Source organism: Mesoplodon mirus (assembly GCF_964341445.2).
Source record: "Mesoplodon mirus genome assembly, chromosome: 4".
NCBI lineage: Eukaryota > Metazoa > Chordata > Mammalia > Artiodactyla > Ziphiidae > Mesoplodon > Mesoplodon mirus.
Window position 1 is genome coordinate 62,289,204 of NC_138979.1, and position 15,484 is coordinate 62,304,687.

At 40.2% G+C, this 15,484-nt stretch overlaps 1 protein-coding gene across 2 annotated transcripts in view; it reads left to right on the plus strand.

Moving 5' to 3' along the window:
• The first annotated feature begins 5,773 nt into the window (after positions 1-5,773).
• Positions 5,774-15,484, plus strand: part of BBS4 (Bardet-Biedl syndrome 4) — a 61,519-nt gene continuing 51,808 nt past the window's right edge. For both annotated transcript variants that reach the window (XM_082618075.1, XM_082618076.1), the window contains exon 1: positions 5,774-5,804. In XM_082618075.1, the coding sequence (XP_082474201.1) occupies positions 5,781-5,804 (24 nt within the window). In that variant the 5' untranslated portion in view covers positions 5,774-5,780. The remainder of the gene's footprint in view (positions 5,805-15,484) is intronic.

A 15,484-nucleotide genomic window follows, 5' to 3' on the forward strand; every position in this document is an offset into this window, starting at 1 on the left:
TCTGGTAACAAATCATCATTTTTATGTGTCTCCCTGTCCATAATGTGATTCCCCCCCATGGTTACATCTGCTCTTTATCTTTGGTTTTCAGCAGATCGACTATGATATGTCTAGGTATGTTTTTCTTTGTATGGAGTTTACTGAACCTCCTGTATCTGTGTTGCTGTCTTTCATTAATATTGAGTATTTCTTGGCTTTTATCTCTTCAAATATTTCTTCTGTTCCATACTCTCCCACCTTGCCTCTCCTTCTGAGACTCCAGTTACACCTATATTAGATGATTTGGTATTATCCTATGGATCTCAGATGATCTTCCCTCATTCTTTTCTCTTTTTGTTTTTAGTTTGAATACTTTCCATTTAGCTGTCATCAAGTACCCTGATGCTTTTCTCTTAAACCTATCTGATGAAATCTTTCTGATACTGTACTTTTTATTTCTAGCATTTCATTATGTTTGTATAGTTATCATGTTTCTGCTTAAATTTTCCATTTTTCATGTATGTTGTCCACATTTTCCACTAGAGTTTTTAAAGCATTTTCATCATAGTTATTTCAAAAACCCTATCTATTGATTGTAATATTTTAGCCTCCACTAGATTTATATGCATTTTACTTTCAGCCAGAGTTATTTTAAAGATCCCACTGATAATTCAACATCTGGGTCATTTCTCATTCTGCTTCTCTTGAACCTTCCCTCTGTTACCATGGATCTTATTTTCTTGCTTTTGCACATGTCTTGTATATTTGATTGTATGCTGGACGTTTTGTATAAAAACAGGAGACTTAAGTAAGTATTACTTCAAATTGGGGCATGCCCATTTTTCTTTCAGCCATTTGAGTAATGGCTCAGTCAATCTGATGTATATTTGACCTAGATCTGGGCACTATTGCAGCCTTAGTTTGATTCAGTTCACCCTGACTTTGCTTCGTGGCTAAGGTGTCAGCTTTTGAAAATGTGGGAGACCTCTTCTAGTGGAAAATGTGGACAAACCAGCCTAGCTGCCAGGTTTTCTTGGGCACTGGGATAGGGGGGTAGAGGTGGATTTCTCTCAGCTCTTGTGTGTGCCCTACCCTTAGTCTTTTCAGGAAGAATGCCCACAATGCCTGGGGGATGGGTCTCTCAGCCCTCCTGCCTCACTGTCAGCCTTCAAGAGTATCTGTGGTGGATTTCTCAGCATTCCTGCTTTGCCTCCTCATTTTAAGGTTATCTCGCACTTCGGAAAGTCTCCACTTACCTCAAGGGAAGGAGTAATCTGTCTCAACTTTTCTATTATACACACCCCCTTCCCACTTTTGGTTACTACCTACCTGTACTTTTTAAGATCCAAGAGGTAAGACTGGTGGGTGGGTGCAGGTTTTCTCTGTGGATTTGGGTCCTCTAGATTCTAATGTCATGCCCGCCTCAATGAGACTGACATTTTTGTTAAATTTCCACTGGCTTCTCTTTATTCCCCTATGGTGGATTTCTCTTCTTAGCATAGTTCAGCCAGGAATATGAGCAGCCATGTATCTCTTCTCTCCTATGAAGGACTTAGCAGACTTAGCATTTTCTGGAGGTTAGTTCACTTAGGGTTTCTTTATGTCCTTAGCTTTCTGATGAGTTAAAAATATTTTTGATTTTCTAGCTAATCTAGCCTTTGTTTGCTAGGGTGGGAGATATATTCTGTGGTTTTCTACATCCAAATGAGAAGTGAATTCTAGGAATGGGAGTTTAAAAAAAAGTTTCATTTACATATTTTAAAAGTAATTTTTAAAATTATATATACATGGGCTTCCCTGGTGGCGCAGTGGTTGGGAGTCTGCCTGCCGATGCAGGAGACACGTGTTCGTGCCCCGGTCCGGGAAGATCCCACATGCCGTGGAGCAGCTGGGCCCGTGAGCCATGGCCGCTGAGCCTGTGTGTCCGGAGCCTGTGCTCCGCAATGGGAGAGGCCACAGCGGTGAGAGGCCCGCGTGCCGCAAAAAAAAAAAAAATAAATAAAATAAAATAAAATAAAATTATATATACATGGATAATAAAATGTTAAATTTTATAGAGTGGTGAACAATGAAAAGCAAATTACCTTCCCATTATAGGTTCCCGAGTCCTCTCTACTCCCTCTACAGAGACAAACATCATTACCAGTTTCTTGATTGTTTCTCAAAATTCTGTATACAAAAAGTGTGCATATCTTCCCCCCTTATTTTTTTTTAATACAAATAGAACCATACTATATCTTCTATACTTTGTTTTTCTCATTTAACTATTTCACCATCTTGAAGTCCTTTACAGACTGCATAATATGTCTTCGTATGGATGTACTGTGATTTATTTGAACAGTCCCTGGTGATGGACATTTGGGTTGTTACCAGTTTTTTTTTTGTTTTTCTCACAAACATTGCAGTATATATGCCTTTGCCCACGTTTGTGGCTGAGTATGTGTAGTATCAGGAATGGGCATACTTAAAATGCTTCGTGAAGGCCCCTGGAGCTTCATATTAATTCACAGTGTTTCTCAAGGTGTTGGCTGGGCTCTCAGCAGTTGGTAGTATGGGTTTGGGGAAGACTGGGTACCGCAAAAGACTCATGAGGTTCTGGAAAGTTGCCTGGCAGGTGGTGTCAGAACAAAGCTGGCTATAGACCTTACCAGAGTAGGAGTGACATATTAAAGTATTTAAAATGTAGAAACTGAACTGTAATTCCTTCTTTATACATATATTGGGGATGTTAAAAAGTTACTGATGTCAGATTGCTCTCTTGCCTCCTCAGCCCCCACTATGGGGTAAAAAAGATAAATACCATTTTGTTTGGAATATCTTACCCAGCTATATGACTTGAATGATCCTGATAAACAAGATTACATCCAAGGAGGTTTTCTAAGGGAAATGAAGACTTATACAGGAAACATTATCTATGTGATTCTGGGATCTTCCTGTGAAGATGTTATGTTTTTTGAGATTTTTTTTCTAATTACCTATCTAATTAGCACATTAAGTTTGGTTGTTGACATTTGAGAAACCAACGTGCTTTCTCATGAAAAAGGCCCTTGCACAGAAAGTGCTCTTTTTTCTAAGATCTGGGGTCAAAGGAGAGATTTTTAAACATATAAATAATGGCTTCTACTTATTTAATAACGTAGGCACAAAAAATGTCATTTCTCACAGGACCCCTTTCAGGGAGATTTTATATATTAGGAAGTATGCTCATGAGTTTTCTACCAACATCATCTTCCCTAAGGCTCCCCATCTCAGTAACTGACTATACTATTCACTCAGTTGCTTTTAAAGTTAGAAACGTAGTAATCTTTCTGTGACATCTATATTCCTTTCCTTCATTCTCCCATATCCAATTCTACACCTTAGGAAATTTGTTTTACCTCCTAAAATTCTTGAGAATCCATTCACTTTTTCTCCTTTTCCCATCACTCTAGTCCAAGTGAACTGTTTTATCATTTCATTTGCAGTATCCTTTTAGTCACCCCTAGGTTATCAATTCTTGTCCCCCTCTCAATTCATTCTCCACTCATTAGCTAACATGAACACATTAATTCATTTAACATGAATTAAATGTTAATTTTGACTATGTCACTCCTTGCCCAAAACTCTCTAGTGCCTTCCCAATGTCCTTAGAATAAAATCCCTCGCATGGCCTCTGTGGATCTACACCACTAGTCTCTCCTACCTCTCCACCTATTGCAACCAACTCTTTTCCCCTTCCTCTTTCCAGCCATGCTGGTCTTTCTGTGCTGCAAACTGGCCAAGGTTCTTCCATCCTCAGGGCCTTTGCACAAGCTTTTCCTTTGCCTTAGAATTTTTCCCCAGCCTGCCCACTTCCTCATCCCCCTTCCCCAAGCTAATGCCTTATCCTTTAGGTCTCATTTTAAACATACCTTACCCAGGGAAACTTCCCTGTCTAAACAAGTCTAGATTGGATCTCCCTGTTATTTGCTTTTACTACTCTGTATTTTTCCTCAGCATTTATCACAATTCTAATTATATAGTTATGTTGTTCTTTTAATTTTCTCTGTTATTGGAATAGGTAATACATCCATTTCATACAAAATTCAAATTGTAACAGGGTATAGAGTCTCTTCCCTTCCCCGTCCCTCTGCTACCCAGTTTTCTTCCTTACAAGTAACTACTTTTAGCATTTTGAATATCCTTTCCGAGATTTTGAGTATATAAGCAATTATGTACATAATTTTCATCTTTATTTTTGCCTTATTAACACAGATCCTATGTACATTTTATGCACTTTGTTTTTATCTGTTAATATATCTTGGCAATTCTTCTATATCGCTACGTAAATGGTTTCTTTTTCATGTACCATACAGTATGGGCTCATCATTATTTCTTTAACCTTAATTATTGGGCATTTAGGTTGTTTTCAGGTTTTGGTTATTATGAACAATGCTGCATTGAATAACTTTGTATTTAAAGTCATTTTCCACATTTATACCTATAGAATATATTCCTAGAATTAAAATAAAGAAGTTAAAGGTTACGTGCATTTTAAATTTGGGTAGTAATTTCCAAACTGCTGTCAATGGAGGTTGTACCAATTCACATTCCCTCTAGCCACAGATGAAGAATGCATGTTTACTCACAACTCAATGAAAATTTTTGTTCTCTGACAATGTAAGAGGTGGAAAATATCTCTTGGAAACTTTAATTTGCATGTTTTCTCTTCCTTGCAAAGTTATATTTTCGTATGTTCAAGAGGCATTTGTATTTCTTCTTTAGTGAACTGTTTCTTCATAAACTTTACTTACGTTATTTAATGTGTGACTTCCTCGCTACACTCGAAGGTCAGGGATCCCACGTATTTCGCTCATCGCATAGCTCCTGGTACTGAAATGAATGAAGCTCAAAGAAATGACTGGCTCACGTCATGCAGTAGTCACATACGGAACTCATGTTTGACTCGAAAGCTCACGTATTTCCACGATCACCCAGTGGAAAGACTGAGCATTTAATTCACCACAGCAGGGGCTAGAAAGGTAATGTAAAAACGGCTGAAGTGTGCTGGAAAGAGAGGACTGTGGCAAAAAGGCCAACAAATGCCTAACTACAGTAGCAGCTGTTTTCAGATCTATTTTACCGCCAAGCAGGAATGCAGGTCCGTTGTCGGATCTTTATTTATTCCGAGGCCGAATTTCTGGCTTTCTTGCGAGATCTCCTGTTTTTTAAGTATTTCCAGTCAAAACAAGACTGCCTTCAAATGCAGCCCACCGGCAGCGGATTTGCGAACTCTAGCGTAAACAAAAGTGGGAGGCTGATGAGGCGGGTAATACCTTAGCTGGACAAAGCCGAGAAACAAGGAATTTTTATGTAAGGCGAGAATGAGGTTCTCCGCCGTAGGGTTTGGGCTTGGGGGCCGGGACTCCCGGAAAGACGCTAGAAATAAATGCTGGGTGGCATCAAAGCAGAGCAGGGCCAGGCGGCGGGGGGGCGCGCTGCCGTCCCAGTTGTGGCTGGCCACTCCACCCAGCGCTGTTGGGGGTTTCTCAAGCAGCGTCCACACAATGGTGTAGGGCGGTAGGGGCTGGCCGGGATGAAGGGGACGACTGGCTGCGCATTCCCTCACCGGCTCCTTTAGAGCCAAGTGGACCGCAGGAAAGCACCCGACCCTTTCCCCGCTTCCAGAAGACCCTCCGCCTCCCAGGCAAAGCTTCCCGCTCGGTGATCTACTTCTTTCCCTACTCAGGCCCCTCCCTTCTTCCCCAATCCTACGACTTCCGCTTGCCTGGTTTTTTGGGAAACGGCCGACTTCCGGTCTCGCAGCGGCGGGCGGAGCTAAGATGGCTGAGCAGAGACTCGCGATGGTGAGCGTTGAGGTTCTGCTTGGTGTCCCGGCTGCCAGGCGTGGTTGGGCAGGGCCGGGCGGAGCGGAGATGGGGGCTGGCCGTCGGCCTGTGTCCCACGCAGCTGCCGCTGGGGAAATGCGTGGCCGGGGCTGGAGCGCCTCGGGGTGGCCGGGGCGACACGGTCCGACTCCCGGGAACTGCTCCGTCTGGGGCCCTGCTGAGTTCTTTGCAGCTCTGGGCCTGTGCTAGGACTTGGGTCTCTCTTGGGGTGCTCTAGGAGATTTTCATCGGAAATGGCTCTTTTCCTAGCTCCATGTTTTCTGTCTCATGGGGTTTGGAAAGGAAGCACTACCACCCGTGCAGAGACAGGTTCTGTTAATCCCCTGGATTAGGAATTGAATGAGACAAATCCTGGAAGCTTTCTTCGTCAGTACCGTCTGCGGATGGGGCGAGAGCATGTTTTCGCAAGTTTAGGAATTCATCTGGCCTGAGTTAGTCGTTGATTTAAACTCCACAGAACTGCTAATACAGAGTAACTCAGGTGAATTCGGGATGACCCAGTAGTAGTTATTTTTGAGGCGTAAATTCATAATTGGATCTAATTTCTACAAATTTCCAAGTGTGAAACCTTGTCTACCTTGTTTTAATATTGAATTTCAGAGCATGTTCTGCGCGTTTATTAGAATGACTTTACTTACTTATTCGGGATTTATTGCCCTTTGAACACCCCCCTGGAAAACTTAGGAGACAAAATAGCAGCCTTTGACAGACTGTTTTATAACTTAGTTTTGGCTGCTAGGGAGCAAGGCCAGTATTACCTTGTCAGGGGGCCTGTTTGTTTTCTAGTCTCTCTTCATTTGCAGCGAAATCAAATTATTATAGTGTAATTAGAAAACTCTGAATACAGACCAGGAGGCCCAAAGCAAAGATTTTTGTTAAGCTACGAATTAAAAAAAAATTAAAAGCATGATTAATGTTCCTAGATTTTAGACATTGAAAACATATTAAAGAAAATACTTCAGCTACATAGTCTTAAATGTAAGGTATAGGGGTAATATGACATTGTTGCAAATATAGCTTATCCTCTAGTCCTCACTGCAGGTATAGGTAGGTGTTCATGAACGGAATAGGAACGTGATGGCAGAATTGTTCTATACTTTTGAATCCCTGGTAGTGAATTAAAGAGGATGACGTTTTTATTCTTTTTTAAAATTTATTTTTGGCTGCGTTGGGTCTTCGTTGCTGCATGCAGGCTTTCTCTAGTTGCGGTGAGCAGGGTCTACTCATCCTTGCGGTGCGCGGACTTCTCATTGCGGTGGCTTCTCTTGTTGCGGAGCTCGGGCTCTAAGCCTGTGGGCTTCAGTAGTTGTGGCACGCGGGCTCAGTAGTTGTGGCTCGCGAGCTGTAGAGCGCAGTAGTTGAGGCGCAAGGGTTTAGTTGCTCCACGGCATGTGGGATCTTCCCGGACCAGGGCTCGAACCCGTATACCCTGCATTGGCAGGCGGATTCTTAACCATTGTGCCACCAGGGAAGCCTAACAGGCGAGTTCTTTTTTTTTTTTTTTTGACTTTATTATTATTATTTTTTATTAGTTTCTGCTTTATAACAAAGTGAATCAGTTATACATATACATCTGTTCCCATATCCCTTCCCTCTTGCGTCTCCCTCCTCCCACCCTCCCTATCCCACCCCTCCAGTCGGTCACAAAGCACCGAGCTGATCTCCCTGTGCTATGCGGCTGCTTCCCACTAGCTATCTACCTTACGTTTGGTAGTGTATATATGTCCATGCCTCTCTTTCGCTTTGTCACAGCTTACCCTCCCCCCTCCCCATATCCTCAAGTCCATTCTCAAGTAGGTCTGTGTCTTTATCAGGCAGGTTCTTTTTTTTTTTTTTTTTTTTTTTTTGCGGTATGCGGGCCTCTCACTGTTGTGGCCTCCCCCGTTGCGGAGCACAGGCTCCGGATGCGCAGGCCCAGCGGCCATGGCTCACGGGCCCAGCCGCTCCGCGGCATATGGGATCCTCCCAGACCGGGGCACGAACCCGTATCCCCTGCATCGGCAGGCGGACTCTCAACCACTGCGCCACCAGGGAGGCCCATCAGGCAGGTTCTTAATAACCGTGACACCAGCGAAGTCCGGCTTTTTTTTTGATGTGACTTTAGCACTTCAGCTGCAAGTTAACTAATCATTTCCATTATTATCAAGGTTAATGCTAGCAGTGTTATATTTATAGTAACTCATCTTTCAGGTTACCACTGCATGGAAATTTGAATTTTATCCTTTTTGGAAGTGATATGGCATCGTGTGATAGAATTAAAAGGACCTAGCAGCGCCACTCCTAGACCTGTATTCCACTGAAATAAAAGCAGAACATAAGCACCCAGTCCAGGGTGCTCATTGCAGTACTGTTTGTAATGACAAAAAGCTGGAAACAAAGTGAATGCCCATTAGTAGGGTAATGGATGACTTCTGATATACCCATACTGAGGAATAGTATGCAGCCATTAAAAAGAATGTTAGAACTACATACGTTGATGTGGAGAGATTTCCATGGTTTACATTTAAATAAAAGCTAGTTGTGGAGTGGGGTGTTAAAAAAAGAACGTTCAGCTTGGCTTTATTCAGTGATTCACGAATCAGTCAGCATCCAGTCTAGCAGATAGAAAGGAGCTCTGAGGAGTTGTACAAAATAGAATACTTTTATAGGCAACAAGGAGCAGGAACAAGGAAGTTACAGACAAAAAGTGCGTTGGTTATTGCAAGGTCACTTTCCTTTAGGGGTTGGCAGAGGTTTATCAGTCATATTATATAACTAGGGCTGAACAGTTGACTCCTGATTGACTGGTTTAAAATTCCATTTCTGGGAGAGCTGAAACTGTAAGTCTCCGTTTGGTGACATGAGGCTTAGCAAATATGATTCCATGTTGGGCCTGTTGTCTTGTTTTTAACAAGGGTATATTTTGTGATCTGTTTGTGACACAAAGGAAAAACATGTAGATCTATGATATGGATATACATAGATGTGGATGAGAGAAGACTAAAAGACTTAAAACTCAGAGAATTTTGAACAAATTCATAAGTAAAAATCTAAGAATTCTGCAGCAAAGGCCTTGAGACTAGGAGACATCCCAGCAAAGTGGAGTAAAACTAGTTCAAGGTGGGACACACAGAAATTCTAATATGCTACCAAACTACTGAAGATTATTACCTATTCCTTAGGAAAACTAGGGACTGATATTTATGTTTTATTTAAGAATATAGGGCTTCCCTGGTGGCGCAGTGGTTGAGAGTCCGCCTGCCGATGCAGGGGACACGGGTTCGTGCCCCAGTCCAGGAGGATCCCACATGCTCAGCGGCTGGGCCCGTGAGCCATGGCCTCTGAGCCTGTGCGTCCAGAGCCTGTGCTCCGCAACAGGAGAGGCCACAACAGTGAGAGGCCCGCGTAAAGCAAAAAAAAAAAAAGAATATATAATAAATAGTTTAGAGATCTTAAAAAAAACAAGCAAATAACTCTGGTTTCTATGCTTTATACTTATAAACATTTTTATAACTCCCTAATTACTATTTTTTGGTGTATTTGTATAAATACCCATCAATCTTCCTGTAAATTAAAAGATTAAACCTTTCAGAACAGAAAGCAAAAATTACTACTGCACTAGTTGATTTGGCTCATATAGTGCCTAGCACATATCAAGTGCTACATGAATATTTGTTAGATGAACAAATCATCACAGAATACTTAAAAATGAAAGAACCAAAAAAAGTAAAGAACTTATTCTATATATATCCCAGTTATGAATGAGATTGAGTGGGCTAATAGAATCCTTTGTATCTCAGAATGTCCTGGAAGATCTTTTGAGAAAAAGACTCATCAAAAAATTATAATTTATTTTAATTCTACTTTGTGCAGAAGAAAGCATTGCTGACTCATGAAAATGCTTTTTGACTCTTTTAAGATTCTTACTTTTCCCCAAAGTAAAAAGAAAATCCCAGTTAGATAATAATAATAAAAAAATTGGGTTCTTTTGCATTATAAAAATAGCTGTGGGACTTCCCTGGTGGTCCAGTGGCTAAGACTCTGCGCTTGCAATGCAGGGGGCCCAGGTTGGATCCCTGGTAAGGGAACTAGATCCTGCATGCCGTAGCTAAAAGATTCCACATGCTGCAACTGAAGATCCCGCATGCAGCAACGAAAATCCTGCATACCACAACTAAGACCTGGCACAGCCAAATAAATAAATAAATATTAGAAAAAAACAGCTTTGTTGAGGTATAATACACATACCATAAAATTTACATATTTTAAGTATGCAGTTTGGTCAGTTTTAGTAAATTTATATAGTTGAACAGTTGTCACCATGATCCAGTTACGTCTGTCAGTCCAGAAAGTTCCCTTGTAACCACTTGCAGCCAATCTCTATCCAAACCCAAGCCCATGTCTGATCTTTCTGTCTGCATAGTTTTGCCTTTTCTACAATTTCGTATAATGGAATCAGTATGTGTTTTAAGGTTCATTCATATTGTTGTATTTAGCAGTAGTTTGTAACTTTTTATTTCTAAGCAGAATTCCACCATATGAACATACACATTTTGTTTATCCACAAATTGATGGACATTTGAATTGTTTCTTGTTTTTGGTTATTTGAATAATGTCACTATTGTTACTGGCATGCAAATCTTTGCATGCATATGTTTTCATTTCTCTAGGAGAGTAATTGCTGGGTTGTATGGTAAATTTATGTTTTAAAAAAAAAACCTGCTAAACTGTTTTCTAAAGTGGCTATACTCTACCATTTTACATTCCCATGAGCAGTGTATGAGGGATTCGGTTTTTCTACACCCTTGTCAACACTTGGTATTGTCAGTCTTTTTGATTTTAGCCATTCTAGTGGATGTGTAGTAGTGGTTATTGTGATTTTAATTTGTATCTCCCTAATGAATAATGATATTCAATATTTTTTAATGTGCTTATGCATCTATATCTCTTTGAAGTGTCTCTACAGATCTTTTGCCCATTTAAAAATGGGTTATTTCTTTTATTATTAAGATTTCTGTATATGTTAAATCAAGGTAATAAAATAGCTAAAAGAACAAATTATGTATTCTCTTTTATTTTGAGGATTTTTTGGTTGTTATGAAATATATCATACTTCGAAAAGAAAGAATAAAAGGTTATTTGTAAGTTTTAAAGAACAATGCTGTTGACCTAGGAACAACATGGGGATTAGGGGCACTGATCCTCTGCACAGTTGAAAATCTAAGTAAAACTTACAGTGGCCCTCCTTATCCCCAGTTCCCTTGCATCTGTGGATTCAACCAACCTTGGAATATGTAGCACTGTAGTATTTACTATTGAATAAAATCCGTATATAAGTGGACCTTCAAGGTTCAAACCCCTGTTGTTCAAGCATCAACTCTATAATGAAAGCATGTGTTCCTACCTCACATGTTAAGAAATGAGTCATTAAACATAACTGGGGCTTCCCTGGTGGCACAGTGGTTAAGAATCCACCTGCCAATGCAGGGGACACGGGTTTGAGGCCTGGTCCAGGAAGATCCCACATGCCGCAGAGCAACTAAGCCCGTGTGCCACAACTACTGAGCCTGCACTCTAGAGCCCGCAAGCCACAACTACTGAAGCCTGTGCACCTAGAGCCCGTGCTCCGCAACAAGAGAAGCCACTGCAGTGAGAAGCCCAGGCACCGCAACAAAGAGTAGCCCCCGCTCACCACAACTAGAGAAAGCCCACACGCAGCAATGAAGACCCAACGCAGCCAAAAATAAATAAATAAATACATAAAAAACACAGAACAAAAAAAACTTTGAAACCTAAATGTCTCCCCTACCTCATTTTCCTCCTTCTCCATCAAAAATGATCTCTTTCCTCAATTTTATGTTAATTATTCTTTTGGTTTTCTTTTTTAAAAATTTATTTATTCATTTATTCATTTATTATTATTTTTTGTCTGCACCGGGTCTTAGTTGTGGCATGCGGGATCTTCATTGTGGCATGTGTACTTCTTAGTTGCGGCATGTGTGCGGGATCTAGTTCCCCAACCAGGGATTGAACCTGGGCACCCTGCATTGTAAGTGTGGAGTCTTACCCACTGGGCCACCAGGGAAGTCCCTCTTTTGGTTTTCTTTATAGCTTTTATCATACTTAATACCCTTAAACAATATATTGATTTTTTAAAAATTAATGTTTAGTTTTTTCATTTTTTAATGCTGTGAAGTATCTCATTATAGGGAATTCTATTAGATAGAGATTTGGGTTATTTCTGATTTTTTTCCAGCTTTAGTGAGGTATAACTGACAAATAAAGTTAGTGTACAACATGAGGATACAACACACACACACAGTGAAAGGATTCCCACCACTGAGTTAATTAAATACACTCATCACCTCACATGTATAACTATTTTGTGTGTGAGAACAGTTAAATTCTATTCTCTTAAATTTCAATTATACAGTACAATGTTATCAACTATAGTCACCATGTTATACATTAGATCCTTAGACCATATTCATCCTTAACCCTGGCAAGCACTTTTCTACTCTCTGTTTGTGTAAGTTCAACTTTTTTTTTCCTTCTGTTTTTTTTTTTTTTTTTTTTTTTTTTTTTTTTGTGCTACGCGGGCCTCTCACTGTTGTGGCCTCTCCCGTTGCGGAGCACAGGCTCCGGACGCACAGGCTCAGTGGCCATGGCTCATGAGCCCAGCCACTGCGCGGCATGTGGGATCTTCCCAGACCGGGGCACGAACCTGTGTTTCCTGCATCGGCAGGCGGACTCTCAACCACTGCGCCACCAGGGAAGCCCTTCCTTCTGGTTTTTAATTTAAAAAAAAGAATGCTTCTATGAACAGGGCCAGGACTAGGGTAAGGCAACTGAAGTGCTTAGGGTGCAAAATTTAAGGAGTAAGAGTATCTCAGACCTGGCTATGAACACTCATATATGTCTCCTGATCTAAGAATTTCCCCAGGGTATTCCTCAAAGTGGATTGCTGGTTTCTGGGCTACGTACATCTTCAACTTTATAACTTATGGGAGATTCTGCAGTGATTGTAACAATTTATGCTTCTACCACCAGTTCCTGTTGCTCACATCCTTGATATAGCTTTAAATTTTGTCAACATGGTGGATGTGAAATGAGGTCTTAATGTGATAGTAATTTACATTTCCCTGATTAGTAATTAGGTAGAGCATCACTGGTTGTTTCCATTTCCTTTTCTGTGCAATGCCTGGTTCTTATGTTTTGCTTATTTTTCTACCTCACTGTTTTTCTTATTGATTTATAGTTATTTATAGTTGTGGGCTGTTAATTCTTTGTCATTTTTTGGTTTTGTTTTGTATTGCAAATTTCTTCTCTTTGTCTTCTGTCTTTATTTCTTCTTTGGAACAGAAGTTATTAATTTTTTTTTTTTTGGCTGAGCTGTGCAGCTTATGGGGTCTTAGTTCCCCAACCAGGGGTTGAACCCAGGGACACTGGCAGTAAAAGCACCAAGTCCTAACCACTGGACTGCCAGGGAAGTCCCCAGAAGTTATTAATTTTAATGTAGTTGAATGTTTAGATCTTTTCTTAATTGGTTTGTGCTTTTATATCTTGTTGGAAGTAATCCTTCCCTACCTTATGTATTTTTTTAAACATCTTTATTGAAGTATAATTGCTTTACAATGGTGTGTTAGTTTCTGCTTTATAACAGAGTGAATCAGCTATACATATACATATATCCCCATATCTCCTCCCTCTTGCATCTCCCTCCCACCCTCCCTACCCCACCCGTCTAGGTGGTCACAAAGCACTGAGCTGATCTCCCTGTGCTATGTGGCTGCTTCCCACTAGCTATTTTACATTTGGTAGTGTATATATGTCCATGCCACTCTCTCACTTTGTCCCAGCTTCCCCTTCTCCCTCCCTGTGTCCTCAGGTCCATTCTCTACATCTGTGTCTTTATTCCTGTCCTGCCCCTAGGTTTTTCAGAAACATTTTTTTTTCTTTTTTAGATTCCATATATATGTGTTAGTATACGATATTTGTTTTTCTCTTTCTGACTTACTTCACTCTGTATGACAGACTCTAGGTCCATCCACCTTACTACAAATAACTCAATTTTGTTTCTTTTTATGGCTGAGTAATATTCCATTGTATATATGTGCCACATCTTCTTTATCCATTCATCTGTTGATGCACACTTAGGTTGCTTCCATGTCCTGGCGATTGTAAATAGTGCTGCAATGAACATTGTGGTACATGACTCTTTTTGAATTATGGTTTTCTCAGGGTAGGTATATGCCCAGTAGTGGGATTGCTGGGTCGTATGGTAGTTCTGTTTTTACTTTTTAAAGGAACCTCCATACTGTTCTCCATAGTGGCTGTATCAATTTACATTCCCACCAACAGTGCAAGAGGGTTCCCTTTTCTCCACACCCTCTCCAGCATTTATTGTTTGTAGATTTTTTGATGATGGCCATTCTGACTGGTGTGAAGTGAAACCTCATTGTAGTTTTGATTTGCATTTCTCTAATGATTAGTGACGTTGAGCATCCTTTCATGTGTTTGTTGGCAATCTGTATATCTTCTTTGGAGAAATGTCTGTTTAGGTCTTCTGTGCATTTTTGGATTGGGTTGCTTGTTGTTTTTGATATTGATGTGCATGAGCTGCTTGTATATTTTGGAGATGAATCCTTTGTCAGTTGCTTCATTTGCAAATATTTTCTCCCATTCTGAGGATTGTCTTTTCATCTTGCTTAAGGTTTCCTTTGCTATGCAAAAGCTTTTAAGTTTCATTAGGTCCCATTTGTTTATTTTCGTTTTTATTTCCATTTCTCTAGGAGGTGAGTCAAAAAGGATCTTGTGGTGATTTATGTCATAGAGTGTTCTGCCTATGTTTTCCTTTGAGAGTTTTATAGTGTCTGTCCTTATATTTAGGTCTTTAATTCATTTTGAGTTTATTTTGGTGTATGGTGTAGGGAGTGTTCTAATTTCATTCTTTTACATATAGTTGTCCAGTTTTCCCAGCACCACTTATTGAAGAGGCTGTCTTTTCTCCATTGTATATTCTTGCCTCCTTTATCAAAAATAAGGTGACCGTAGGTGCGTGGGTTTATCTCTGGGCTTTCTATCCTGTTCCATTGATCTATATTTCTGTTTTTGTGCTAGTACCATACAGTCTTGATTACTGTAGCTTTGTAGTGTAGTCTGAAGTCCGGGAGCCTGAATCCTCCAGCTCCGTTTTTCTTTCTCAAGATTGCTTTGGCTATTCGGGGTCTTTTGTGTTTCCATACAAATTGTGAAATTTTTTGTTCTAGTTCTGTGAAAAATGCCATTGGTAGTTTGATAGGGATTGCATTGAATCTGTAGATTGCTTTGGGTAGTTTAGTCATTTTCACAATGTTGATTCTTCCAATCCAAGAACATGGTATATCTCTCCATCTGTTGGTATCATCTTTAATTTCTTTCATCAGTGTCTTATACTTTTCTGCATACAGGTCTTTTGTCTCCTTAGGTAGGTTTATTCCTAGGTATTTAATTTTTTTTGTTGCAGTGTTAAATGGGAGTGTTTCCTTAATTTCTCTTTCAGATTTTTCATCATTAGTGTATGGGAGTGCAAGAGATTTCTGTGCATTAATTTTGTATTTGCTACTTTACCAAATTCATTGATTAGCTCTAGTAGTTTTCTGGTAGCATCTTTAGGATTC